At 38.9% G+C, this 26,284-nt stretch overlaps 2 protein-coding genes across 2 annotated transcripts in view; one reads left to right on the top strand and one right to left on the bottom strand.

Moving 5' to 3' along the window:
• Positions 1 to 4,973: 4,973 nt before the first annotated feature.
• On the top strand, positions 4,974 to 16,725 carry DCSTAMP (dendrocyte expressed seven transmembrane protein). Its single transcript, XM_014064122.2, has 3 exons — positions 4,974 to 6,002; positions 15,561 to 15,887; positions 16,395 to 16,725. The coding sequence occupies exons 1-3, from the start codon at positions 4,989 to 4,991 to the stop codon at positions 16,479 to 16,481; spliced, it is 1,428 nt and encodes a 475-aa protein (XP_013919597.2). The 5' UTR covers positions 4,974 to 4,988; the 3' UTR covers positions 16,482 to 16,725.
• An 8,130-nt stretch (positions 16,726 to 24,855) lies between these two features.
• DPYS (dihydropyrimidinase) overlaps positions 24,856 to 26,284 on the bottom strand; it is a 44,895-nt gene continuing 43,466 nt past the window's right edge. The window contains exon 10 of the mRNA XM_087706786.1: positions 24,856 to 25,221. The gene's annotated coding sequence lies outside the window, so the exon portion shown is untranslated. The remainder of the gene's footprint in view (positions 25,222 to 26,284) is intronic.

Genomic DNA, 26,284 nt, shown 5'->3' with positions numbered 1-26,284 from the left:
TCTATATTACTTTGTAAGTAACTCAAGTACCTTCCTTAGAAAGGTCTGCCTGCTACCTACATTGATGTATTTCCAGAATCAAGCTAAAATATTTATCTTTCTCCCGGCATTTTAAAATTACATTTGCATTTCAGTATTTACATTACAGTGGAATAGCGACTGTTGTGGATGTTCAGTGTATATTTTTGTATGTTTATAATCATTCCTTACCATTTTTTAAAAAAATAATTTTTAATCAACATTTTTTAAACATTAAAATCACAGTTACACCTTTACAGCTTTCCGTTATCAGTATTTTTTTTTCTAGTTTCTAATTTTCCATTTTAAGGCCTATTGTTTTATACATATACCTCTTTATTTCATAGTTACTCGTTTTTTTAAATATATACAACATTTGCATCTCTGTTAATTTCTAAATATATACCATCTCCTTTTGTTATACTTTCTATGTATTCATTATGCATTTTTTAAATACACGCTACTTGTTTCACTTTTCTGTTTGACCTTTTCGTTATGCTTGCTTTTTAAGGCTGCAAATATCCGACAATCTAGCCATAGAATTCTGATGTAACATGATAGACTAAAACAAACAAATTAATAATAATAGATAATAAGCCATTTTTAAGGCACTTCATCAACCACTGTAATCTGGTACCCAGTCAGATGAATACTGGTACCTTTAAAATCAAATAGAAATCAATTAGATTTCAGTCATTAGAGAACATTTTTTAGATTTGAATCTTGTAACACTTTTATTTAGGTGCAGACATAAAAATGCAATGAGACACAGATATTCTACAGAAACTGTTCTAAGCTTTAGCTGTTGTCCTTAGTGAGAAAGACTTATCTGAATATTCTAATAACATGTGAGCATTAATATTCAGATAATTATTTCACCACATGTCTTTATGACTTTGGTTAAACTTTAGACAGATTTCAAAACCGTTGCAAACCATTACGAAATAGTTGCACTTCTTTCTTACAATTAACTCTGATTTTCATATTACAGAATGTTACACTTAAGTCAGTGTTTCTTTTTTAAGATGTGTGAACTTCAATTCCCAGAATTCTGGGAATTCTTAAAATTGTGTTTAAGAATTTCGGATCAACTGATATAGGATGAAGATGAAGCTTTAACATATAGGTAGTCCTCGTCTTAAGAACATAGTTGAGCCCAAAATTTCTGTTGCTAAACAAGATAGTTGTTAACTGAGTTTTGCCCCATTTTACGACCTTTCTTGCCACAGTTGTTAAGTGAATCATTGCAGTTGTTAAGTTAGTAACACAATTTGTAAATGAATCTGGTTCCCCCATTGACTTTGCCTGTCAGAAGGTTGTAAAAAGTGATCACGTGACCCCGGGACACTTCAACCTTCATAAATATGAGTCAGTTGCCAAACATCTGAATTTTGATCACATGACCATGGGGATGCTGCAATGGTCGTAAGTGTGAAAAACGGTCATAAATCACTTTTTCAGTGCTGTTGTTAAATTGTTAAATCCTTCAAAATTAAAACATCTACTGTACATTTTTACAGATGTTTGTTGTCAATAAATCAATTTGATATGCAGATGTAAATAAATGAATGACATAAATAAAAAGTATTAGAAATATATCTGTACTTGAATAATATTTGCATTTGATAACTATATATAGAATTGAAACTGATTACTGTAATGACATATTCATACAATACAGTTTTCTTTCACTGTTTCACTAGAACTCTTTTGATGTCTTTTTCCCCTTCTCCTTTCTCTTTGACAATTTATGTATCTCTGTCTTCATCATCTTGTCTTTTCCTTCTTTCTCTTTCCCTTTTTTTTACCATTAAAAGGCAATAAACAAATAATACTAAAGATCTGAAGATTCCAGGTGTTTACTGCTTGTTTTTATCAAGTTGTTTTCAACAAGTGGGCATCTTGTTAATAAATGTGGTACTGAGGATGAAGGGTCTTCTCCTCTCATGAAGATCCTCTCATTAAGATTGTTCAGATCCTGCAACTTGTTATTATCCCAGGATAATTATCCCAGGATAGGAATTATTAACACCATCAGTAGCTCCTCTCCCTGGTGAACAAAAACCACACTGAACTGTGATCCAAGAAATGCCCAGGCTTCCAGCAAGTTTCCACAATTTACTTATTTATTTTGCAATCTGCAGCAGAGCAAGTAAGGGCCACTCACATATTTCACGCTGCATCTAATTGGACCCTAAAGAGTCTGTAGCTAATCTTTGCTTAACAATATTTACTGTTGTGCCCAGATCTTTAGTAATTCTTCTTGCAAACAGTTCCACATTTAATCACCTTCAAAAACAGAACCATTTCGGTTGTTTTGACATTTGTCCCACGCATGCGATGGGTGAATTCCATGAACCAAGTGATTCATAAGGAACTCTTTTATTGGCACTCATTAGTATTTCTCATCAGAATGAAGAAATGCAACTTGAAAGAATTTAATGGGATGCCTGCAGTGGAGAAATTTGTGAGTAAACTTTAGCATTATTTGGCTAGGCATAATGCATTTGCTAGCTGTAAGGTTCTTCTAGATGTTGTATTGCTCTTCTTTGGGGGTTGGGATGTATGGGGTATTTTTCTAGTTTGGGGAACCACATTTCAAAAGAAACCCTGTTATCTCTGGAAGTGTTCAGAGGAAGATAACCAGGATGGTTGAGAGACCAAATCTCAAATCAATGTGGAATAATTAAAAGAATTGGATATGTTAATCAGAGAAAAACAGATGAAGTGAAGGCATATTTGGATGTCAGACAACTGCAAGTATGCCCCCTCTAAGCAATAGCAATAGCACTTAGACTTATATACCCCTTCATAGTGCTTTTACAGCACTCTCTCATGGTTTACAGAGTCAGCATATTTCCCCCAACAATCTGGGTCCTTATTTTACCGACCTCGGAAGGATGGACGACTGAGTCAGCATTGCGCCTGGTGAGATTTAAACTGCAAAACTGCAGGCAGCCAGCAGTCAGTGGAAGTAGCTTGCAGTACTGCACTCTAACCAATGGTGGGTTCCTACCGGCTCGGACCGGTTCGGCCAAATTGGTAGTGGTTTGGCAGCCTGGGTTGCTGAAACGGATAGCAACTCAGCCCTGCTATATCCCGAACTGGTTCTCCGGGAACCGCTGTAGGCACGGTTATCTTGTTTTTTAGTTCTGCGCATGCACAGAACAATTTTAATTGTACTGCGCATCAAGCGCATAGCACACGAGCGAACCGCAGTAGTGCCTGCTGCAACCCACCCCTGACTCTAACCACACTGCCACCATAGCTCCTATGGACTGTGAATGTGGTTCTAGAAGACAAAAACCTCATAACAGAAGATGAACATTTGAAGAAGACTAATTTTCAAATGAAATCTAGGAAAAACTTCTTTATGATATTAGGTATTGAAAACAGAGTAAGCTTCTTGGGAGACAGCGAGCATTTTATTCACTTGAGTTATGTCAGGAAAAAACTCTACAGTGTAGGAAGTTAGATGTATTGCTTTGCTTGAGGCTCCTTGCTAATGTATAACATTTTGATTCTTCTTTTAGTTTGATTGTGCATTTGTGCGTCTAAACAAGGTGCGCTGAGAGCAATATGGGTTACTTTCAAGGAAAGATGAATACAATTTCAAGTGTGAATTGCATTTTGTCAGTGGACCTAATCAAGCTTACTCTCTTGTAAGCCTGTCTAGAATTGCTTTATTAGTTAGAAGTTGTAAGAGTGCTTTAGTTTTCACTTATGTATTTTTTGAGTATTTGAGTATTTATTAATACTTATAGGCCGCCCTTTTCCCTGAGGGGACTCAGGGCGGCTTACATAAAATGAGGGGGGGGGGTATACAGACAATAGACACAAACAATACATAGAAGTAAAATAGTAAGCAACATTCATTCATCATTCGGGTGGGGACAGTTATCTTTGTCCCCAGGCCTGACGGGCTAGCCAGGTCTTAAGGGCTGTGCGGAAGGTCTGGACGGTGGTGAGGGTACGAATCTCCATGGGGAGATCGTTCCAAAGGGTCGGGGCTACTACTGAAAAGGCTCTCCTCCGTGTAGTTGCCAGTCGGCACTGACTGGCAGATGGAACTCGGAGGAGGCCCAATCTATGTGATCTAATTGGTCGCAGGGAGGTAATTGGCAGGAGGCGGTCTCTCAAGTACGCAGAACTGTGGCCAGTTCTACTGTATTTACAAAAGCAGCATGCTAACTAGGGAATTTTGGGACCAGATAGCTTTCTAGTCCAGATAGCTTAAGGTTACCAGAAACACTATCCTCAGCCAATGAAATCACAACAAAGGCCCTGGAAATCACAGTCATTTTCCTGCCTCAAGGTAAAACTATAGAGATGAGCTGCTTGCTTGCTACATCGTGCCAGGGATGTCAATAGTTTGGCTACATGCTTACCCTGTTTTCCCCAAAATAAGACCTCCCCAGATCATAAGCCCAATCGGGCATTTGAGCACATGCGCTAAAATAAGCCCTCCCCTGAAAATAAGCCCTCCCCTAAGATATTTAAATGCATGCTCAGCCGGTCCCCACCATTTCCTAGGGAGAAAGGGGGGACATGCCCTAAGCACCCACATGCATCTGCCATCCACGTGGAATGTTCTTGCGGAGGCTGTTCCCACAAACCCTACTGTGCTTCTTCTCTTAGTGGCAGCTGCAAAAAGAGCAGCAGGCCCAGTGATGCTAGGGCTGGCAAGAGTGTGCCAGAAACAGAGACAGAACCTCCGGCCCTCTCTGGATCAGCTGATTCATGGGCCAAGGTTAAGTGGCCTCCTGCGCCTCAAAAATAATAAGACCTCCCCCAAAATAAGGCCAAGCACTTATTTCGGGGGTCAAAAGAAAATAAGACCCTGCCTTATTTTCAGGGAAACATGCTATTAAGGGCCTGAATAAAGGTCTATGTTAAAGGATTAATTTCATTTGTCGTTCTTGTTTTATTTCCACCAAGTGAACGTACTGGATCTCTGAAGTATAAAGAAAATGGATTTTGTCACTTTTCTCCAGCAATCACGGGATCTCTTTGTGACCCAGAGGAAGCTGAGCTGGAAATATAAACTGGCCCTTTTTGCTCTATGCAGCTCCATCAGTTTAATAGCAAACCTGTTCCTGCTTCTACCTGGGTATTCCTTCCTGTTGGACTATCCAATGCTCTCTATCATCACAGTCAATATTTTATGGATTCTCCTGTCTATAAATCTGTACTTTTTCCAGTATTTTCGCTGCTTTGTGGTGGTATTCTTCCTTTCTTGCGGATTGCGCGAAGGCAGAAACACTCTCATTGCTGCTGGAACGGCGATGGTGGTTGCTGGCAACATCCAAAATATTTTTTTCAACCTGAAGCAGCTGGCAGACAGTGTGACTTGTGCTCTCCGTTCCCACAACTGGACTTTCCTTGACCTCACCTATCTTAAAGCAATCCGGTGGATTTACAGTCAATTGAGGATTTCAACACATCTGTTTGTGGTGCGTGACAGTTTAAACATGTCCTTTTTGGTTTCAGACGAAGACCTGAAGCTGCAGCTGGAAAAAACAAGACTGAGCATTCACAACATCTCCAGCCAGATCTCCTCCATAATAGCTCTACAGTCCCTTTTGGGCAAGAAAGTGCTGCCTTTTGTGGGGACAATTTTGGTTCTGCTTGGCACATACCTCTTCATCCGAAACTTCCTGAGCCCACAGACCATCAGGTTTAAGAACACGTACATTACACGAGGGTTCATCAAGTACAATGAGCAAGTATGGCAGCAGGAAAAGCTCTCGGTGCTCCCCCTGAGTAAAGAAGAGAGAAACGTGTATTCGCTGGTGCCGTCTTTTTGCCAAACACCTAAAGAAAGGAAATGCACAGCACGCTTTTTTCTCCCTGTGCTTGCTAACCTTTGCATTTGGGTCGTCTTTTCAGCAGTAGATTATTTGCTTTACTGGCTCATTTTTTCCGTGAGCAAGCATCTCCACGATTTCCCTGAGCTAGAGGTCCACTTCAAATTATATTACCACGTAAGTATCTTAGCTACAGTGCAACACTTTTGGTATTGCTTCTGATACAGATTTTCTACAGAATAAAATTATGCTAAAAAATAGGATTGGAAAAACTGGAGGTGGGTAGGCATGGCATTTAAAAAACAAACAAACCCCAAGGTTTGAAGGGCCTGAATATTAAACAACAAGCAAATGCAACACCAAGCTTGGTGTTTAAGGCAGCTGAAAGCATCCATTGTTTTATCAAGAGGAATACTTGATGTGCCTGAGGGAGAGAAAGTGAAAAACACAAGAAACTCGGTTTTAGAAGGTATGGAAAATGCAGTGCGATGGTCTTTACATGACTGGTTTAAGCAAGGTCTGTGACTTCAGCCAATATAAAGGCACTTTGCATATTTTAAGTGTCTTCAATAAGTGATTTTTAAATCACCGAAATTTGGAGATTTACTGGGGTAAAAGATTCTTTGTGTAGAGTTCTTCTCGTGCCTTTATTTCTTAACATTTGTATTTTATCCATTTTCAAATGATGTGTGAGGATGACCTTCATTTTATCCCAACACCACAGTAGGGTAGGGCAGGAGAGTAGTGTTTCTCAACCTTAGCAAATCTGAATTCCCAGAATTCCCCAGCCAGTGTGATGGCTCGGCAGTTAAAGATGTTGAGTTGGAAAACTAACAGCCCGGGTTTGCGACCCAAGCACTGTGCAATGGCATGAGCTCCCATTACTTGTCCTAGCTCCTGGCCACTTAGCAGTTCGAAAGCATGCAAATGCAAGTAGATAAATAGGTACCACTTATTGGTACCTATTTCTCTACTTGCATTTGCATACTTGTTGGTTGGTACCTATTTGGTGGGAAAGTAACAGTGCTTCAGGGTACAGTCATATTGTACACATGACTGCAGAAGTGTCTTCAGACAATCCTGGCTCCCTTGGCTAAGAAACATAGATGAGCATAGAGTTGGATATGACTGGACGGGGAAAACCTTTACTTCTTTTTTTTAAAGTTTCCATGATTGACTACAACCTGGGTCTCCCCAGCCACAATCCTACACCCTTAACCACTGTGCCACATTGATTTTATTAACTGCATTGTCAGCCAAGTGACCTACATAAACTGCTTGCCCACAAAACAGAGCCTGGAACTGTAAAAATCGGAGAACAAGAAGCTGAAACCATATTAACTGCAGACAAAGCTAACAGCATCTAAAGCTCACATATAACGCATCAAGAGAATACCTTTCTCATATTAAACTAAAGTCAACCCCAATAGATTTGTTACCAGATTGCTTCCAATTCCCATGAGCTACCAGAAGCTGCTGGAAAGAAAAATGTATCTTCTTTTGCTAGCTCTCAAAGAGGCAATAGGCATACGACTCTTGGAAATGTTCTTTTTTTCAGCTGAGGTTTTCAGATCTGCTTGCTAATGATGAGTGACTCAGCATTCAGCTGATTTATGGCCTGTATTTCCTGCCAATTGTTGGGCAAACTGGAACATTGAGCAACCCCTTATATTAAGGACACAATCACTTCATAACTCTGGAAGCTAAACAATTCTCAGCAGGCATCAAAATGTTTCTCTGATACAATGGCATAAGCTAAGATTTTTTTTCTTTTTGCTAGCTCGCTTTGCTCTCAGCAAGTTACCTCACTTTCTTGCTTTTCAAAAGGAGAGAAAATATATATTTTAAAAAAACACAACTGTTGCAAACACCACTTGAAATTTTTCATCTGGGAATTTTTCCTTCAACTATTTTTGACTTCAAGTTCATTGCATAGATTTCCATAAGACTCTCTGAAAATGCTTTTTGGCTGTATTCATGCATTGATTGAACTTAGTGCACGCTTTGGGATTAGATTCAGAGGTGGTATTCAGCAGGTTCTGACCAGTTCTGAGAACCAGTGGCGGAAATTTTGAGTAGTTTGGAGAACTGGTAACCCTGACTGGGCCCACCTGCATCTATTCTCTGCCTCCTGAGTCCCAGCTGATCGGGAGGAAATGGGGATTTTGCAATATCCTCCCCCTGCCACGCCCACTAAGCCATACCATGCCCACCAAGCTATGCCCATAGAACTGGTAGGAAAACGTTTTTGATCAGTTTCAATCTAAATTATGTTGTGTTTGGTGGTATGCAAAATATTTGGTATGTGCCCTGCTTCTTTTGACCATCCTGAAAGACTTTTAAGAAACTCTTCCTAAATGGTTGGAACAAGCATCACAAACTTGGGAACCTTCCAATTTTGCATACCATGTTTGTGGTGTTTGTGGAGGTTGCCTTGATTTCCAGGAAAAAAATTAGGGTAATAATTGAGAATATATATGTAGAATTAGCAAATGCTGAATATGACATAAAACTGTGATCCAAAAGCACATAGTTCTGAAATATCAAAGCACTCCATAAAACAGCAAAAAAAGAAAAAAAAGAATTAGCACTGAACAATCATTTTTCGTCTCACCCTTGAGGAAATTATTTTACAAGAAGCAATTATGAAAAACATAAGTTTTCCAGCAAACAAGTCATTTGGGTTCACCAATATAACTGGTTCTTATCTTCTAATTACAATTAAACAGGAAAGATGTAATAACTGTTACCTTACGGTGGGACAAGGCAAATTAATGTCTTCCATTACATGTATATGTTAGCTAATTTTATCTCCAGAGGAAACTAAAGTCTTTTAGTGTCATCAGAAGGGTCAGATGAACAGATAACAGAGTTGGAAGGGAATTTATAGGTCATCTAGTCCAACCCCCCCTTCCCCCGCTCAAGCAGGAGACCCTACACTATTTCTGACAAATGGCAGTCCAATTTCTTCTTGAAAGTCTCAAGTGATGAAGCCCAGGGGTGGGTTGCTACCAGCATTACTGCTGGTTTGGCGCAAAAAGTTCTTTTGCAACGAAGATTGTTCTGTACATGTGCAGAACCAAAAATCAAGATGGCGCCGATGACGATAGAACCAGTTCAGGGGCATGGCAGACTGAGTTACTACCTACTCAGCGGAACCAGTAGGAACCCACCTCTGATGAAGCCCCACAACTTCCAAAGGCAAACTGTTCCATTGATTGATTGTTCTCACTATCAGAAAGTTCCTCCTTATTTCTAGGTTGAATCTCTCCTTGGTCAGTTTCCATCCATTATTCCTTGTTGGCCTTCGGGGGTTTGGGAAAACAGCTTGACCCCTTCCTCTCTGTGGCAGCCCCTCAAATATTGGAACACAGCTATCATGTCTCTCCTGGTCCTTCTCTTCACTAGACAAGCTATGCCCTGTTCCTGTAACCGTTCTTCATATGTTTTAGTCTCCAATCCCCTAATCATCCTGGTTGCTCTCCTCTGCAATTTTTCTAGAGTCTCAACATCTTTTTTATAGTGTGGTCTGCAGAATGTGGTCAAAATTATTGAGAGGGTGACCATGAGACTATGAGTTGCTCATAATAAAAAAACAGGCAAAGTTTTAATCACACTACTGCAGATGCGATCTTGAACTTTTCTGACCATGCCCTGTAGACATCCCTTGAAATTCTAAAAGGTTTAATTCTAAATAGCCAAGGGATTTGTTTGGTTTTCATTATCTCTCTGTCTTTCCTTGCTCCAAAGGGCTTTTCTGAAGAGAAATGTATTTCAAAGAAATGTACCAGAAAGTAGCAATAAGAGAAATAGCATGCTTCCAACAACAACAACAAAATAAACTCAAAACACCACCCAGGGAAATTTGAAGCAGGTTTAAAAACACCTATTCAAGACAGAAAAGCAGAAGTTTATTACAAGAAGATTTTCTTTGAGATAGCAGACACAGTTCTAGGCTGCATTAACAGAGGAATAGAATCAAGATGATGTGACGGGTTAATACCACTTTATAAAGCCTTGGTAAGGCCACACTTGCATCCAGTTTTGGTTGCCACAATGTAAAAAAGATGTGGAGACTCTAGAAAGAGTGCAGAGAAAAACAACAAAGATGATTAGGGGACTAGAGACTAAAACATGTGAAGAACGGTTGTAGGAACTGGGTATGTCTAGTTTAATGAAAAGAAGGACTAGGGGAGACATGTTAGCAGTCCTCCCAAATCTCAGGGGGTGCCACAAAGAAGAGGGAGTCAAACTATTCTCCAAGGCACCTGAGTGTAGAACAAGAAGCAATGGGTGGAAATTAATCAAGGAGAGAAGCAACTTAGAACTAAGGACAAATTTCCTGACAGTTAGAACAATTAATCAGTGCAACAACTTGCCTCCAGAAATTATAAATGCTCCAACACTGGAAGTTTTAAAGAAAAGATTGGATCATCATTTGTCTCAAATGGGGTTTCCTGAGAAGGGGGTTTCCTGAGCAAGGAGTGGGACTGGACAAACTCCAAGGTCCCTTCCAACTCTGTTATTCTGTGCTGTTATTCTGTTACATTGTAGACCAATTTTGGAATATATAGTTAAAGGAGAGGAGCATAAATGCAAACACCCCATAAGAGCTCATTATTGAGCCTAAACAACTCTTTGCTTCTTTTCATTGATCAACCACAAATAATCTTTGTATACCTGCAATGAGTGGGAACAGTGGCTGGTTGCCAGATAATATAATCCTACTTTTAACAATTGTTAGCTGTGAACTGAACTCTTTGCTTAAATATTTATTTAAAGTCTTCTCCAATATGATAATATTGAGATGTGGAACTAGATCAGCCTAGCATGGCTCTGCTATTGGGATTGAAGGGAGCTGCAGCCCAAAATAAATGACCACATTAACATTGCCCAATTTATGCTTAATTATACATTGAATTGTCTAGTGCGATGAAGGAAGAAATGCTAGGATATTGTAACTTTCTATGACCATCACATTGATCAGATAATGATAGGTTATGTGTGTGATGGTGATGGAGGGATATTAGGAGATCTACCATTCTTGATTCTCTTCACCTGACTCATGCTAATCTGTTTGTTTATTTATTAAGTTTCTATTGTGTTCATCTCACTGATTCAGTGTTGGACTCTGTTGGAACTCTTCAGTTTGTTCCCATCTAATAAACTGTATGGTAGTCACTATCTAATGCTTGCCACATTCATTTGCCCAACACATACATACACATCCAAAAACATAAAGTTCAATCAATGTATCCATAAATAACTATATAAAATATCTTGTTTGACCGCCCCTCATTCTTTTTTTAAAGAATATTACCAAGCTCAACAAAATTCATGATCATTGGTCAACTCATTCTGAAAGCTTGAGCCACAGGGTGTGGGTGGCACCCACAATTTTGGAAATCATAGAACATAACGAAGGGTTGCGAGGATCCTTAGAAAAAGAGAAATATGGAAGGGTTGAACTATATCCTCACCCAAAGGGCAAAATGTTTCTTAACAGAGTGACTTTTTTTTAATTGCCTCCTAAAATTGCTGAGGGGTGTGGGGGGAGAAATCATCATCAGGAACAAAAATATATTGTTAACTAGCCAAATTATTTGTTCACTGACATATAATTAATGGAGCAAGTTGAAAACCACTAGTTCTTTCCAATACCAATTACTGGAAGGCGACTAGTACCTGTTCAGATCTGGATTATATTTTTATTAAACTTTAAGAGGACCATTTGTGCACTTACTATAAACTCAACCCTCTGCGTGCTGTTTGTGTCTTATCGCTTAGCTAGTTCCACTTAAATGGATCTGTTAAGAAGCCCAGAGACATAGAACCATCTCTTCTAAATCAGGGCAGCCCAGATGTAAGAACTTCAGCTGTAAAGTCTGCCTTTTGTGTGCAGGAGGGTGGGGGGAGGAAATGCTCAGCCCTCACTTCACCCAGACTCTGCTAAATAAGTTGGTCAGCAAATCATGAAATATTGATGGCATAATTTCCCATTGATTTCTGACAGAAAGCCAAAGAAGTAAGGTCTGGGAAGCTTTCAGGGAGTCTTTGCACGCATAAAACAGCAATTTTAGTAAGCTTTAAAAAATTAAGTAAGGGGAAAAACTTCAGCTCTGCATGATATCATCATCCCAGCCTCTGAATCCCAGACACTGGAAATTATACATATAAAAGAAAACCTTTGGCTGTCAGTAGATATGATACCTCATTGTAAGTACCAGCCATTACTGCTTCACAGCAGTTGGGAAAATATGGGAAAGGAATATCTCTCTTTCCTGGCAATTGCCTTTTCTCTATTCTTTTCTGCTAGAATGCTACTTTCTATTTTCATACTTTAGTGCACTTGTTCTTCTTCACTTGGGACCTTATAGACTGCATGTCCACCCTACAAGCCACCTGCTCTCATTACTGTTATCTTAGCCTGTCTATGGTTAGGCGATGCTAGAGAATGCTATAAATCACAGAGTTATCCAAGGGAAATCCATGCCACTAATCCAAATGCTTCTGCCACTTCCTCGGCCTCATTTGACCCAAACAGTACTTTTCCAAACTGCTGCCTTCAGGAACGTTGGACTACAGTTCCCAGAATTCTAAGTGTGTCTGCTAGGAGTTGCTGTCCAAGGTATCTGTAAGGCACAAACCTGCAGAAGTGTGCTGGGCCTTTTTTCCAGCCCTCCTATGTTAGAATAGAATAGAGTAGAGTATAACAGAATAGAATAGAATAGAATAGAATAGAATAGAATAGAATAGAATAGAATAGAATAGAATAGAATCACAGAGTTGGAAGGGACCTTGGAGATCTTCTAGTTCAACCTCCTGCCTAGACAGGAAACCCTACACGCCACTTCAGACAAATGGTTATCCCACACCTTCTAGAAAACGTCCAGTGTTGGAGCATTCACAACTTCTGGAGGCAAGTTGTTCCACTGATTAATTGTTCTAACTGTCAGGAAATTTATCCTCAGTTCTAAGGTGAGAATATTTTTTCAACAGGGCATTCGGCACTCAAGGAGAAAAAAATGGTGCTCCTTTGGATATCTATTTACATAACTGTGGATATCATCCCACAGTTTAGGTACAACCTTGGTAGATCCCCTTTGTACCAGTGGGAAAAACCTCCACAAATTGCTCTCCTTCCGGTGGGATACAACTGGGGAAGGAGGAGGCAGGGTCTGACCAATGGCAAGAGTGGGCGGGATTAAGCCATCTGTCAGAATCTGACTTGGGGGAGCTCTCAGTGAAGCAAGAGAAACTCTCAGAGGTATCTGCAACAAAATAGCAAAGCCTCACCCACCATTGATGTCATTGTATAATCCCCGCCTTTAAGTGCCTATCTCATGATGTCATTGTGGGCAGGGCTACATCACAACATTCTTTCAAATGTTCAAACTGCATGAAATCACATTGTGTTCCTTGCTTGTTAGAAGAAACCTGAGGCCAGTCTCTCCAATTGTTTTCTTTTGGTATGATCTCTTGGCAAGGAATAATTACATCTCCATTTATTTATGTTTTAGTCACACTCTGCTTGAGGTTTAAATGTTTAGTTTCTAGGGCGTGAGTTATATCCATTCATGTACTGACTGTGAGGATGCTTCTCTCTCTTCTCCTAAAGCAGGGATGTCAAACTCATGTCATCACGGCATTGTCACATGATGTACCACAACTTTCCCCCTCTTCGCTAAACCAAGCATGGGCGGGCCACAAGTTTGACATGCCTGTCCTAAATCATTTGGTACACTGGATTAATATACCAGAGGCAGCAACCTCTGGATTGTGCTTGTAAGATTCTCAGTAAAGGAGGAGAGGTTTTATTGCAAAGCTCCCAGATCTCATGACCTACCCAGGGGTCAGCAACCCTCATCTCTGGAGCCCCATATGGCTCTTTCATCCTTCTGCTGTGCCTTCCTGTCGCCGGTCAACCCCACAATCGATAGGGCTTTCAGTTAGGACAGGTAGAGGAAAAAGGACGCTGTGCTAGAAGGAGACTCTATCGTGGGGGAACCGGAGTTCAGGTTGGCAGAGGAAAAAGGCTCTATGGTGGGGAACCGGACTTCCAGTCAGTTCCAGAATTGAATGGGCTTCCAGTTAAGATCTTTGTGGCTCTTTGAGTGTTTAAGATTGCTGATCCCTGATCTACCCACACACTGATAGACAATAGCACTGGCTAATCTTGTTTCAGCCAATCCAGCCACTTTCTACACAACCAACTGTAGCCACCTGAGCAATTGTACAAATCACTGATATATTGGTATGTACAGGACTCTGGATTACCACACGGGAAGGAGTGCAGTGAAGTTTAGATTGTTTGGTTGGAAGGAAGAGAGTTAAGACAGTTCCTTCCTAGGAGTTCTCAGAGTATATACTTAATGATGCAAATAGTTTTCTTTAGCTTTGTAAAATTTCTGTCTGTAGGTGAGAAACGATAAAGGAAACTGTTCAGAAAAACCTCAGCATATCTTTCCTGCATTCTAGAGCCTGGCATCTATTTGGCATGTCAAAATTACATTGACCTGTGACTGAATTTGGAGTGTTCTCCCTTTCCTACCAGAAATGTGTCAACAACACTGTTGCCTAAGCTGACAGAACACCCTGCTGGGTATACTGACTGGATAGTCATATTGTTGAGGTGACTGAAAGGAGCCAGGCAAATTTTAATCTCTTTTAGGTTATTGGCCCAAGTGTGACATTGCACAATAGACAGACTTCTGCAAGGAAAAGTGGAAAATGCAAATTCAGGTGTTAATTCTGAAAAATAATGGAAATCAACTGGCTTCTGCTATGGGCTCTGGATAACAGAAAGGAGACTCCGTCTGGAAACTTCCTTCCAAAATGGTTATCCAACCATCTTAAATTAGGTCATGGAGAATACTTTTACAAATGTATGGGGATCCTGCTTCTAATCGCAGAACAGAGCATCTAACTTCAGTTAGTATGTCAGCAAATATTTACTGAGAGGGAGAATATGGGAGAATAAATAATTTAGGTCTGCTTCCTCCTGATTCAGTATAGGATTTGGCAGTGCCAAAGCAACATCACCAATAGACAATCTAGACGAATATTTGTCAAGCTGGGGAACTTTAAGATATATGGACTTCAATTCCCAGAATTCCCCCAATCTCTTCACGCAACACTATTTTAGCCCTCTGATAATCTTGTTCTTTCCTCAAAACCATTTGAGCTTGTTTCACACGTTCTTGCCTCTTATATCGAAAAGCACATAGGTGACCATTGCTGAATCGAGGGGGCAAGAGAGTGGGATCTTTAATCCCATCCATCATTATTCTGTTCTTATTTAGGACCATAATTCAGATGATGATGCTTTTAGCATTGCTAAATCTTGCACTACTGCCAAATGTGAAAGATATACTAATGGCTTAAGGTCTAGGCCAGACAGTTAAGAGACTGTTACATCCTGTTACAGGAAAATAAACACAGACATCTTATTGAGAAATGTCACCACTGCCTTGTAATTTGAGGGGGTCCTTGGTGCTCTCTGAGCTTGCCTCATTACCCAAACATCAAGTGCTAGTGCTACAATGGTACCTAGTTTGGATAATGAAACATCTGCAGGAAAACAAGCAAGCTTAGAGAGCACCAAGGATTCTGCTTTTCAACCCTGGGCTACAAATATTCTTCTTTATTGGTGCATTGTAATTTATTCAGAATAGCCATTTTAAAGATCAGCATAGATCATGGCATAATTTTTATCTTTCATTTCCTCTTATACAGAAAAATGCAGCTAAATTTATCTTGAACAATGGGGAGATTGTTGACAAGACTATTTACTTTAAGACACCCCTTTTTGAAGAGAGCTGCATTCCCAAACCAAAGATTTCCCTCTCTGCTACGTGGATCCAACTTGGAGTTATTTTGTTCTTTCTAATCGTGTTGGGGCTTATGACGTCTATACTCACACAACTTAAAATATTAGTGGCAACTGCGTTCTTTCCAAGCACAGACATGAAACGGCTAAAGTATCTGCACACAAAATTGTTAAACAGAAGATCCAAGTTCTCCGGGAAAAACGTGAAAAGGAAACTTAATTCATTTGCAAAGGTAAACTGTAAATAACATGAAATACAGTGCTGGTTGGTTACTGTTCAGAATGTAATTGTAGAATCCACCAAAAATAAGCACCATCAAAACTTTTATCTATAGAACCGGGATCAATACTACTCTCCTCAAGATTGCCCTAAAGGGAATCTTCACATATTTACAATAAATATGGAAGCTACTTAGACCGTAGACCACATTACGCTGGTTATATCTCTATTACAAAGTAATGTTTTGACTCACATAGATATTGTCTCTGCACAAATACCTATAGCCATTATTGAAATGCATATGTGTCTGAGGTTAATCTTCCCGCTTTCTCCATCAATACTTGAAGGATGAAGGAGAAGAAATGCTCAGCATTCATCCTGAAATGGGCCTACACATAATTTTTCTGGGGTTTTTTCTTCATTACTTTTCACTTCTGCTTAGGAGACAGATACCAAATAAAAACCTCTTCTTTTGTAATAAGTAAAACTAACCTTTTTCTCTTTCCTTTCTGCTTTACAGTTGCATTTTTGGTTTCCCATCTTCCAGGCACTGGGAAATGCCAGGAAGAAAGAAAACAAGGTGGAAAAAGAAAGTCCTATTTTATAGCATTAACCACAGGTTCTCAAGCTCAACATTTTGCCTAGTGAAGAGCTCTTGGAACTTCAAATGTTTGGGTGTGTTTTGCAAAAGACTGATTGCCTTAATATGAAATTCGAAAACATTAAAGAAATATTTAAAAATGTAAGGCTCCATTAGTAAAAAAAATAAATCAAAAACATTTGCTTCATTTCCCTTATGCTGGTTCATGTTTCACTGCAGAATTGTGCCATTTAGCTTAAGGTGATTCAGTTGAGCAGACTATTTTTGACACCCCATCAAAACATCACTTCCTTTCCAGATATATAATAATTATTATTATTAAACAGAAGAGGAAAAGAGAAAGAACTGGGGAAAATCAGGAAATACAATGACCGGCAAATAGTAGTAGAAGGACTTTGATGAAAGTAAGTACCAATAGTATTAGGTGCCTTAGGTGCAATGCCAAAACATCAGCATTGACAAAATCACTGGTCAATTGCAAAAACCAACTTTAGTTGGAACAGTTTAATATCATCAAGCAATAACATCTGCCTATCCCATCTCTTTGGGAAGGAATCGATAGGTGAATAAAAATGCAAATCCAGTCTAAACATCTGGCTGACTGTGTGACCAGCTATAATTCTATGGAAATTCTCAGTCATCCAGGTCATGGTTGTCCCAAAGGTGCTTTTTTCAGGAGGCAACTGGAATTTCTTGTTTTTTCTTTGAAGATGTTTCGCTTCTCATCCAAGAAGTTTCTTTAGTTCTGACTGCTGAAAAAACACCTTTGTGACAACCATTAACTGGATGACTGAGAATCTCCACAGAAATTTAGCTATGGACTTTGGGATGAACACCCTTTAAATAATATGAGAGTATGAACAGATTTCCAGAAAAATGGCAGACTATAGGAACCATTTGCAGTTCAATTTGAGATGCAGAAAACACAAACTCATTCCCAACAGCCTGCATCTGTCTTCAACAGTGAAGGGACACATGGCAGAACTCATCCTTCAGCCAAGAAGGCTCCACACCCATTTTCACTAGTCAGGTGACCCTGAGGACACAGGTGAACCTCAAAGTGGCCTCAGCGACTGTCTAACAGAATAAAAATGACCAGCTGTCTGCAAGGAATATAAATCCTTTCATTCTCCACCATCCTGTCAGAGCTGAAGAAGCTTCTTCGATGAAAAGCGAAACTTCAAAGAAAAAAAAATAAAAATGAGAAAGTCCAGTTGCCTCCTGAAAAAGCACCTTTGGGACGACCAACTATAATGTATTAAATGTATATGCTTCCCAATTTTTTCCAATATTGTTTTCAATTTGCTTTCTTATGCCTTCTAAAAGATTTGCCCAATCTCTTCTCCTTCACTTTTGCCCTATAATGTTTTATGTCTGGGCATTGTCTTTTCTGATATATCATCATTATCATCATCAAGTGCCTTCAGGTCTTCTAGCAATAATGACAAATGCGCATAGAAAAACCCAGAACCCCACCCCCATCTCCCTTTTTTTCTTTGAGGCAAGGGGAAAAGACATTTAGTTTGTTGTGCAAATTTCCTCAAATCAGAGCGGTTGTATTTTCTTAAAACTATAAAATCCTGGTCCAGTTGTCTTGAGATGCCAAGGCAAGACAGGTCATTGAAATGTGAGGCAAAAAAACCCATTTAGGGGTAATCAAGCTTTGTTCCGAGTTCAGTAAACCAGAGCAAAACCAAAAATCTTATTAAATAAACAAGAACAGTTCCAATTGATGATTCAATGCCACTTAACAGATAAAACCAAATCTGCTTCTGGAATGCTGCAGAGGTGTTGGATGTACACCAGGGGTAGGTTGCTGCCGGCATTATTGCTGCTTCGCTCGCGCGCACTCCAGATGTGCATCCCGCCCGCATGCACATTTACAAATAAAAAGGTCTGCGCATGCGCAAAGCCTAAAAAATGAAAAATATATATATAATTTTTTGCAATGAAAATTGTGCTGCGCATGCACGGAACCAAAAAACAAGATGGCGCTGCTGTAGCAGAACCAGTCTGGGGGCATGGCAGGCCTGGGTCGCTACCGGTTCCAGCGACCCAGGTCGCCAAGTTGCTACCTATTCAGCCGAACTGGTCCAAACCAGTAGAAATGTGATGTACACATTCTGAAAGGGAGTGCAGTAAAAAGATCTAATGAGGGTTTTCCAAAATGGAAAGGAAAATACTTGAGATGAGGAAAGGAAAGCACTTGGGATGAGCCCATCACTTAGCTCTCAAATACAGGCATCAAGTCATATATCCAGTTTAATCATGATTGTTTTCATTGTTAAGATTAACTCATGCCTGACTTCCTGGGAGGAGCCTACTGGTGAAGGCAGCAAAAAATCAGCTGCCTCCGAATTCCTGGCTACGTACCTGTTTAGAGGATCTTCCATCTGACGTCTTATCAGGTTTTCTTATCCTTCAGGCAAGAGGGAAAGAAGAAACTGTTTTGCTGGCAAATGCTCTTCGATTTTTGCAGCTTTTGTGCTTGCAAGGAAAGGGGGGCGAGCCCAAGGCAGAACGGCTGTCCGTGCTGGGAATTTCAAACTGCCTTGTGCAGGACAAAGTAGGTCTCTCCCACTCTGCTCTAAGTTTTGTTTGATTTAATCTTATCACGAGCTGAATCCGTTTACTGCGAGGACAATAATTGCTTATCAACATTTTAGTTTCTTCTCTTTTTCTCCTCCGAAAAATTATTTACTCAGAGGCTTTTAAAATGGCGCCGAGCAGGCTGGTTTCTCCGGTAATAACGAACACTTTTTGCTAATCCTCAAAAGACTTCAAAAGAATTCAAAACAAAAGAGATAGCTTATCAAATGTTTTGGTTTCACAATAGAAGAATTTTACTCCTTCATTAACTTTGTTATTTGGAAGTTAAATGGTGATGAATCTGTTGAACGGTCTTGTTACAATGTTTACTCACTGAAAGTTTTGCCAAGCCTAAAACTTCAAAATAAAAGCCTCTTTACTTAAAGCTGCATATTTAGGCGATACAGTTTTATTAACTGCAGGCAGAAAAATTTTGAAATGGCCTCAAAACCAAATATTAACTTGAAGTCTTCACCCTCTACTTCCAGGGGTACACCCTCAGTGCCTGGCACAAAGCTGCAGCCTCCGCTTCCTACGCCCCCTGCTGGGGATGTATTAACGAAAGAATTTTTTCTGAGTAATCTAAACGAGGCTCTTAATGCACAGACAATTAAAATGGAAGATAAATTTAGAGATAATAGAGAGGAGAGAAAAGAGGAAATAAAAGAAATGAAAGAAGAAATTAAAAGTGAAATTAAAAGTGAAATAAAAGGACTTAAACAGGAGTTGTATGAGAAATTTGAGGCTAAGGTTGATAAAATTAGAGACGACATGCTGAGTCTTGTAACTGTATTAACAGAACATATTTCTGGAGTGGAAGATACTCTAGAGGTTCTTAATGATGCCAATGCTAACTTGACATTGAAAACAGAGGTGGTGGAACAAAAAGTGGAAAATGCTGAAAAAGAAATTATTATGATACAGTACCGACAAATGGAGCTTGCATTAAGAGTAAGGGGGCTGCGTGAGGAGAAACAGGAGAACCTGAAACAGATCCTATCGGAAGCTTTTGACCGCCTGATGGGAAGACCAGGGACCAACCAAGGCTGGCAAATTGACAAAGCTTACCGCGTTAACTCCTGGCTGGCAAAGCAGAAGCAGCTTCCTCGAGACATCGTTATATATTTTACTACAAGAGAGTTCAGAAATATGGTACTGCAAGCGTCTTATAACACTAAGCTTCAAATTGGCGGTCAAGACCTGGCTGTTTTGAAAGAGATACCACCTCAAATGTTAAGAGCCAGAAGAGACTACGCTTTTTTGGTCGAAGAACTCAGAAACCGTCAGATACAGTATAGATGGGATGCACCATTCGGCATCATATTTACATTTGATAAGCAAAGGTACCGCCTCAACTCTGTATGGAAAGCCCGAGATTTTTATTATAATATATTGAAGGCTGGACACCCTGCACCATCTGGACCTAGAGAAAGACCACAAGAAGGACAGGATAGACAGCAAACTACACAACCACCAGACAAGATGGAGCATCTCTCTTCTCTAGAAGTGCAAGGTGCTATGGAACCAAGACCTAGCCGCATGACTACTAGACGTATGGAGAAACAAGCTAAGAAGCAACAGTATCAACAATTATCGGCCATCGATCAAGGAACTACAACAACAAATCTGGAAGCAGTGGGAGGAGCTAAACCTAAGGTTAAACAGGCCGTGCAGGAAGCTCTAAAAATGCTTCAACCAACCAAAGATGACAACTAAGATTTTAACATGGAATGTCAACGGACTGAACTCTCCACAGAAGAGGAAGAAAATATTTCATTATCTTAAACAGTTTAAGAACGATGTAATTTGTTTGCAAGAAACTCATATCAAGTCAACTGATCAAAAATATCTGATCAACTCAAAACTTGGTCAACATTTTGCAGCTTCTGCTATGGAAAAGAAGAATGGTATAGTTGTATACTTAAGAAAAGATATGAAAGCTGAATTAATAGAAGCAGATCCCTTCGGAAGATATATTGCTTTAGACTTGATCTTAGAAGGGAAAAAGACATTACTTTTGGGAATTTATGCACCCAATCAACAGCAAGATAGATTCTATAGAAATCTTCATGCTAAATTAGTACAGTGGGACTATAGTTCCTGTATACTATTGGGTGACTGGAATGGAGTGATAGACACTAAGAGAGATAAGAAGATTTCCCGCCTAAATACCAAGATGCGAGCAAAGTTACCCAAATCCTTCTTTGACATTATGGATGATTTTGAATTGAGAGATATCTGGCGAGAAAGAAATGCAGAGGAATATGACTTCACTTTCTTCTCGGACAGGCATCAATCCCTTTCAAGGATTGATTTTATTCTAACTACTAATGATTTGCTTTCTAGGGTCAAGAAAACAAAGATTGCAGCTAGAGTCCTTTCGGACCATAACCCAGTTTGGATGGAGTTGGGAAGGGTAGTGCAGGCAAGAAGGTTTTGGAGACTGAATGAAAATTTATTTAGATATGAAAACTATATTAATGATTGTAAAAAATTACTATCTGAATATTTTGTTTTGAATATGAATAAGGGTACATCTATGGAATTTGTATGGGATGCAAGCAAAGCGTATATGAGAGGAGTTTTGATGAATATAAATAAAACACATAGAAATAAGCAAGGGTTAAAACGAACAGAACTGGAAGAGGAAATTAAGAGAAAAGAGCTGGAGTTAACAAGGAAACCAGACGATACAAAGGTTAAGGAAACTATTAACATATTAAAATCTCAATTTGACATGTTGATCTCTGACCAGGTAGCTACTAATTTATTATATGCAAAACACAATACTTTTTGTAATGCAAACAAACCTGGCAGATGGTTAGCTTATCAGATTAGGAAAAAAAGGAAAACTCGAAATATATCTAAAATGATTTACAGAGGGAAGGAGGTGTTCCAACAGGAAGAGATTCAAAAGGCTTTCTGGGAATTTTTTACAGAACTGTATAAAGGGGATAAAATTAATGGTTTAGACATAGACAAATATTTAGACAAGGAGAAAATACCTTCAGTTAGAGAAGAACACAGGCAAAAATTGAATCAACCAATAACCTCGGGGGAAATCCTGCAGGTAATTAAGCAATTAAAGCCAGGGAAAGCACCAGGTACAGATGGCTTGACAGCGGTTTACTATAAAAACTTACAGTTAGAAATGGTAGAACCTCTTAGAGAATTATTTAATATGATTCAAACGGAAGGTAAAGTCCCTCCATCTTGGAAGACAGCGTTTATATCTTTGATACCCAAAGAAGATCAAGATACTACTCAACCCAAAAATTATAGACCCATTTCATTACTGAATGTAGATTATAAAATTTTTACTAAAATATTAGCAAATAGGTTAATGTTGGTCATTCAACAATTGATACATACGGACCAAACAGGTTTTATACAAGGGAGACAGATGAAAAGTAATGTCAGATTAATTATTAATGCATTAGAATATTTGGGAAAGAACAACCAGATCCCTGCTGCGTTTATATTTTTGGATGCTGAGAAGGCCTTTGATCGAGTTAACTGGCAATTTCTGTTGAAGATATTGCAAAAAATGCAGATAGGAGATAATTTTTTACAGTCAATTAAAGCAATATACCAACAGCAAACAGCACAAATCATAGTCAATGGAAGTTTAACAGACTCTATTCAAATTGGAAAAGGTACAAGACAGGGTTGTCCTTTGTCCCCATTATTGTTTATTATAACTTTGGAAGTATTGTTGAATAAAATACGGGGCTTGGATGGTTTAAAAGGGATCAAGATTAGGCAGCAAGAATATAGAGTCCGCGCTTTTGCGGATGATTTGGTCATAATATTGGAACAACCGCAGGAATCCAGTATGGTTTTAATGAATACGATTAATCAATATGGTCAAGTGTCTGGCTTTAAAATAAACTTAGGAAAAACCAAAACATTAGCTATAAATATGAATATTAAACAAAAGGAAGAATTAGGAGTGATGCTAGGATGTGAGGTAGTTAAAAAAGTCAAATATCTTGGAGTTAACATTTTAACTTCAAATGGGAAGTTATATAAGCATAATTATGAACCACTTTGGCATAGCATACAGACAGAGATGAAAAAATGGGAGAAATTGCACTTATCTTTGCTGGGCAGGATAGCGGCAGTGAAAATGAACATTTTACCAAAATTTTTATTTCTTTTCCAAATGTTACCTATACTTAAAAAAGATGCGAACCTTTTAGAATGGCAGAAGGGTATCAACAAATTTGTGTGGGCAGGAAAGAAGCCGAGGGTAAAGATGAAAATAATGCAAGATGTACGTGAGAGAGGAGGACTGAAACTACCTAATTTAAAACTATATTATGATGCAGTGGTATTATCTGTAATTAGTGATTGGATTCATTTAACCAATGATAGAATATTGAACATTGAGGGACACGATCTGGTATTTGGTTGGCACGCTTACCTGTTATTCAACAAAAAATTGGATAAGAACTTTAAAAGTCATATTTTAAGAAATGCTTTATTGCGGGTTTGGAAGAAATACCAATATAAATTAAATGACAAGATACCCATGTGGGCAATTCCTAGACATGCAATTGAAAATATGAATACAGCACAAAAACAGGACAGATTTACTTACAGACAGCTTCTTACCTCGGAAAGGGGGGTATTACAATTAAAATCTTTAGAGGTATTAAAAGAGGAGAAGGTAATTCAAACATGGTTCCAGTATGGGCAATTACAGGCTAGGTGGAAAATAGATCAAAAAATTGGTTTTATTCAAGTTGAGGATAATCTGTTTAAACAAATAAGAGATCAAAGCTTAATGCATATAAAGAGGATATATAATGTATTAATACAGATGGATTCGGAAACAGAATTAGTTAAAGATTGTATGATAAAATGGGCTCAAAATATTGAGGAACCAATAATGTTGGATACATGGGAAAGAATCTGGGTAAGAAATGTGAAATTTACACAAGCTCAAAATCTGAGAGAAAATTTTTACAAGATGTTCTATAGATGGCATTTAGATCCTAAAAAGTTGGCTTCTATGTATCCGAATGTACAGCCTAAATGTTGGAGATGTGGTTCTCTCGATGCTACATATTATCATATATGGTGGACCTGCCAAAAGGTTAAAGCATTTTGGATAAAAATATGGTGGGTCATGCAAAATGTTTTTAAAAGAAGGATAAAGTTTAGTCCTCAGTTATTTTTACTAGGTATATGTACTGACTTTACAGTGGTAGAGACCAATTTGACTCTGCACCTGATAACTGCAGCAAGACTGTTGGTGGCGCAATATTGGAAGAAGGAAGACTTGCCTACAATTCAAGAATGGACATTGAAAGTAACAAACTTAGCTGAAATGGCTAAAATATCGGCATATCTCAAAGATCATTCAAATGAGAGATATAAACGAGACTGGAAAAAATGGATTGACTATATACAAAATAAATACGGGACTAGGAAATTCCAGTTAGCCTATGCTTAAGATCAGAAATGATTTAAATTGTTTAAAGTTAGTTCAGTAAGAAGAAGCTAAGGTCAATCTAGAATGTTATTAATTTCTTTATTTCTTTTTTCTCAATAGATTTTAGACTGTGTTAGTTAAAATTCTATACCGTGTACGGGTTCTGGGAAGTCGGGGGGGGGGAAGGAGGAGGGGAGGTGGGAGGGTGGAGGGAGGGAGGGGTATACACACAAAAAAAATTGTACTTCAATGTTTTAATGATTGACAAATGATGACATATTTGTGTTTTTTTTTTAAAGAAAAATAAAGAAATTATTCACTAAAAAAAAAAAAAAAAGATTAACTCATGCCTTAAAGCTGGAAACATTTATTTCAAAGACTGTTGAGTTAAACAGCAGTTGAGGAGCTGCTTCCTGCTCAAATCAAATAATTCATCCTGTCCAGATTTTATTCTAGCAGACATTCATGGCAGGTGCTCTATGTCATCTAATTGGACAGTTCTAATTGCTATAAATCAGGCACTAAAAGAAGACCTGAGAACGAGGCTATCATGTGCTGGAAAAACAACAGTGATTTCTCTGAAAGTCAAAATATGTGAACAGAGGGAGGATCTTGCTTTAATTTTGTAAGATATAGCAATGATTACAACAGCAATGTCCAGTTTCATCATCCAGAAATCTCCAGGCACCACAAATCAAGAATTGCCACTGTTTTGACCTACAGAGAGAAAAAAAGGAAATGGTGTGAATAAATCTTTTTTAAAAAATAAAGCAGTCTTCCGCTTTGCAATTTGCCACCCAGTGAAGCAATAACAAAATTAGAGCACACAAAAGAAGAAGATAAAAGCCCTCCAAGGATGACAATATTTTCCTCAGGTTCTGCCACTTTAGATTTTCCTTCTTGGTCAGAATTATGCCTTCCTTAATGATAACGGGGAAAATATTGATTCCACGAACAGTCTTTCCATCTCTGCAATTCTAGGAGTTTATTCCAGTCATGTTTTGGCTGAAAGAAATTCTACAACATTGTTAAAGGAATATAAGGTGAAATTATATGATTGTGTTTGCCTAACCCAGGGGTCAGCAACCTGTAGCTCTGAAGCCGCATGTGGCTCTTTCATCCCTCTGCTGTGGCTCCCTGTAGCTGGTTGGCTCCACAATTAATAGGGCTTTCAGTTAGGACAGGTAGAGGAAAAAAGACACTGTGCTAGGAGGAGACTCTATGGTGGGGGGAAGCAGACTTCCGGTCAGCTCCAGAATTGAATGGGGGTCTTCCGGTTAGGACTTTTGTGGCTCTTTGAGCGTTTAAGGCTGCTGACCCCTGGCCTAACCCCTTGCACTGGTTCTGAAAAATAGGAGCCCACATCAGACAGGGTCTCTGCTACTGAAGTACTCTAGCAAAAGAAAAGTGTTGGGCAACAGGACAAACTGTATTATCTGAAGGCACAGAAATCCTAAACCTGAATAAAGTACAATAATCAATTGGCCAATACTTACTATCCAAGACATGTGGAATTCAGGACTTCCTCCTGCTTCTTCAAAAGATTTTGATTGTGTAATGAAAGGTGTTTTTAAAAAACATTCTACTGCAGGTTATAGGATCTATACCCAACACCTTCCTTGTTTAGCTTTATTTCCTGTAATTTGTATTCCATTTTTTCTTTGTCAACCCATGTAAAGTTAGTTCATCTCAAAAAGTTCCCAACAGCTTAGTAATTGGATGGGACACCATTATAAAACCACATGGTTATAGATTATTTTTAATAATCTATTCCAGAAAA

This window comes from Thamnophis sirtalis, unplaced genomic scaffold, assembly GCF_051295495.1.
Source record: "Thamnophis sirtalis isolate CommonGarterSnake01/CBP01778 unplaced genomic scaffold, rThaSir2_p1.2 scaffold_2, whole genome shotgun sequence".
Taxonomy (NCBI): domain Eukaryota; kingdom Metazoa; phylum Chordata; class Lepidosauria; order Squamata; family Natricidae; genus Thamnophis; species Thamnophis sirtalis.
Note: the sequence above shows the minus strand (reverse complement) of the source record. Positions and strands in the feature narration are given on the sequence as shown.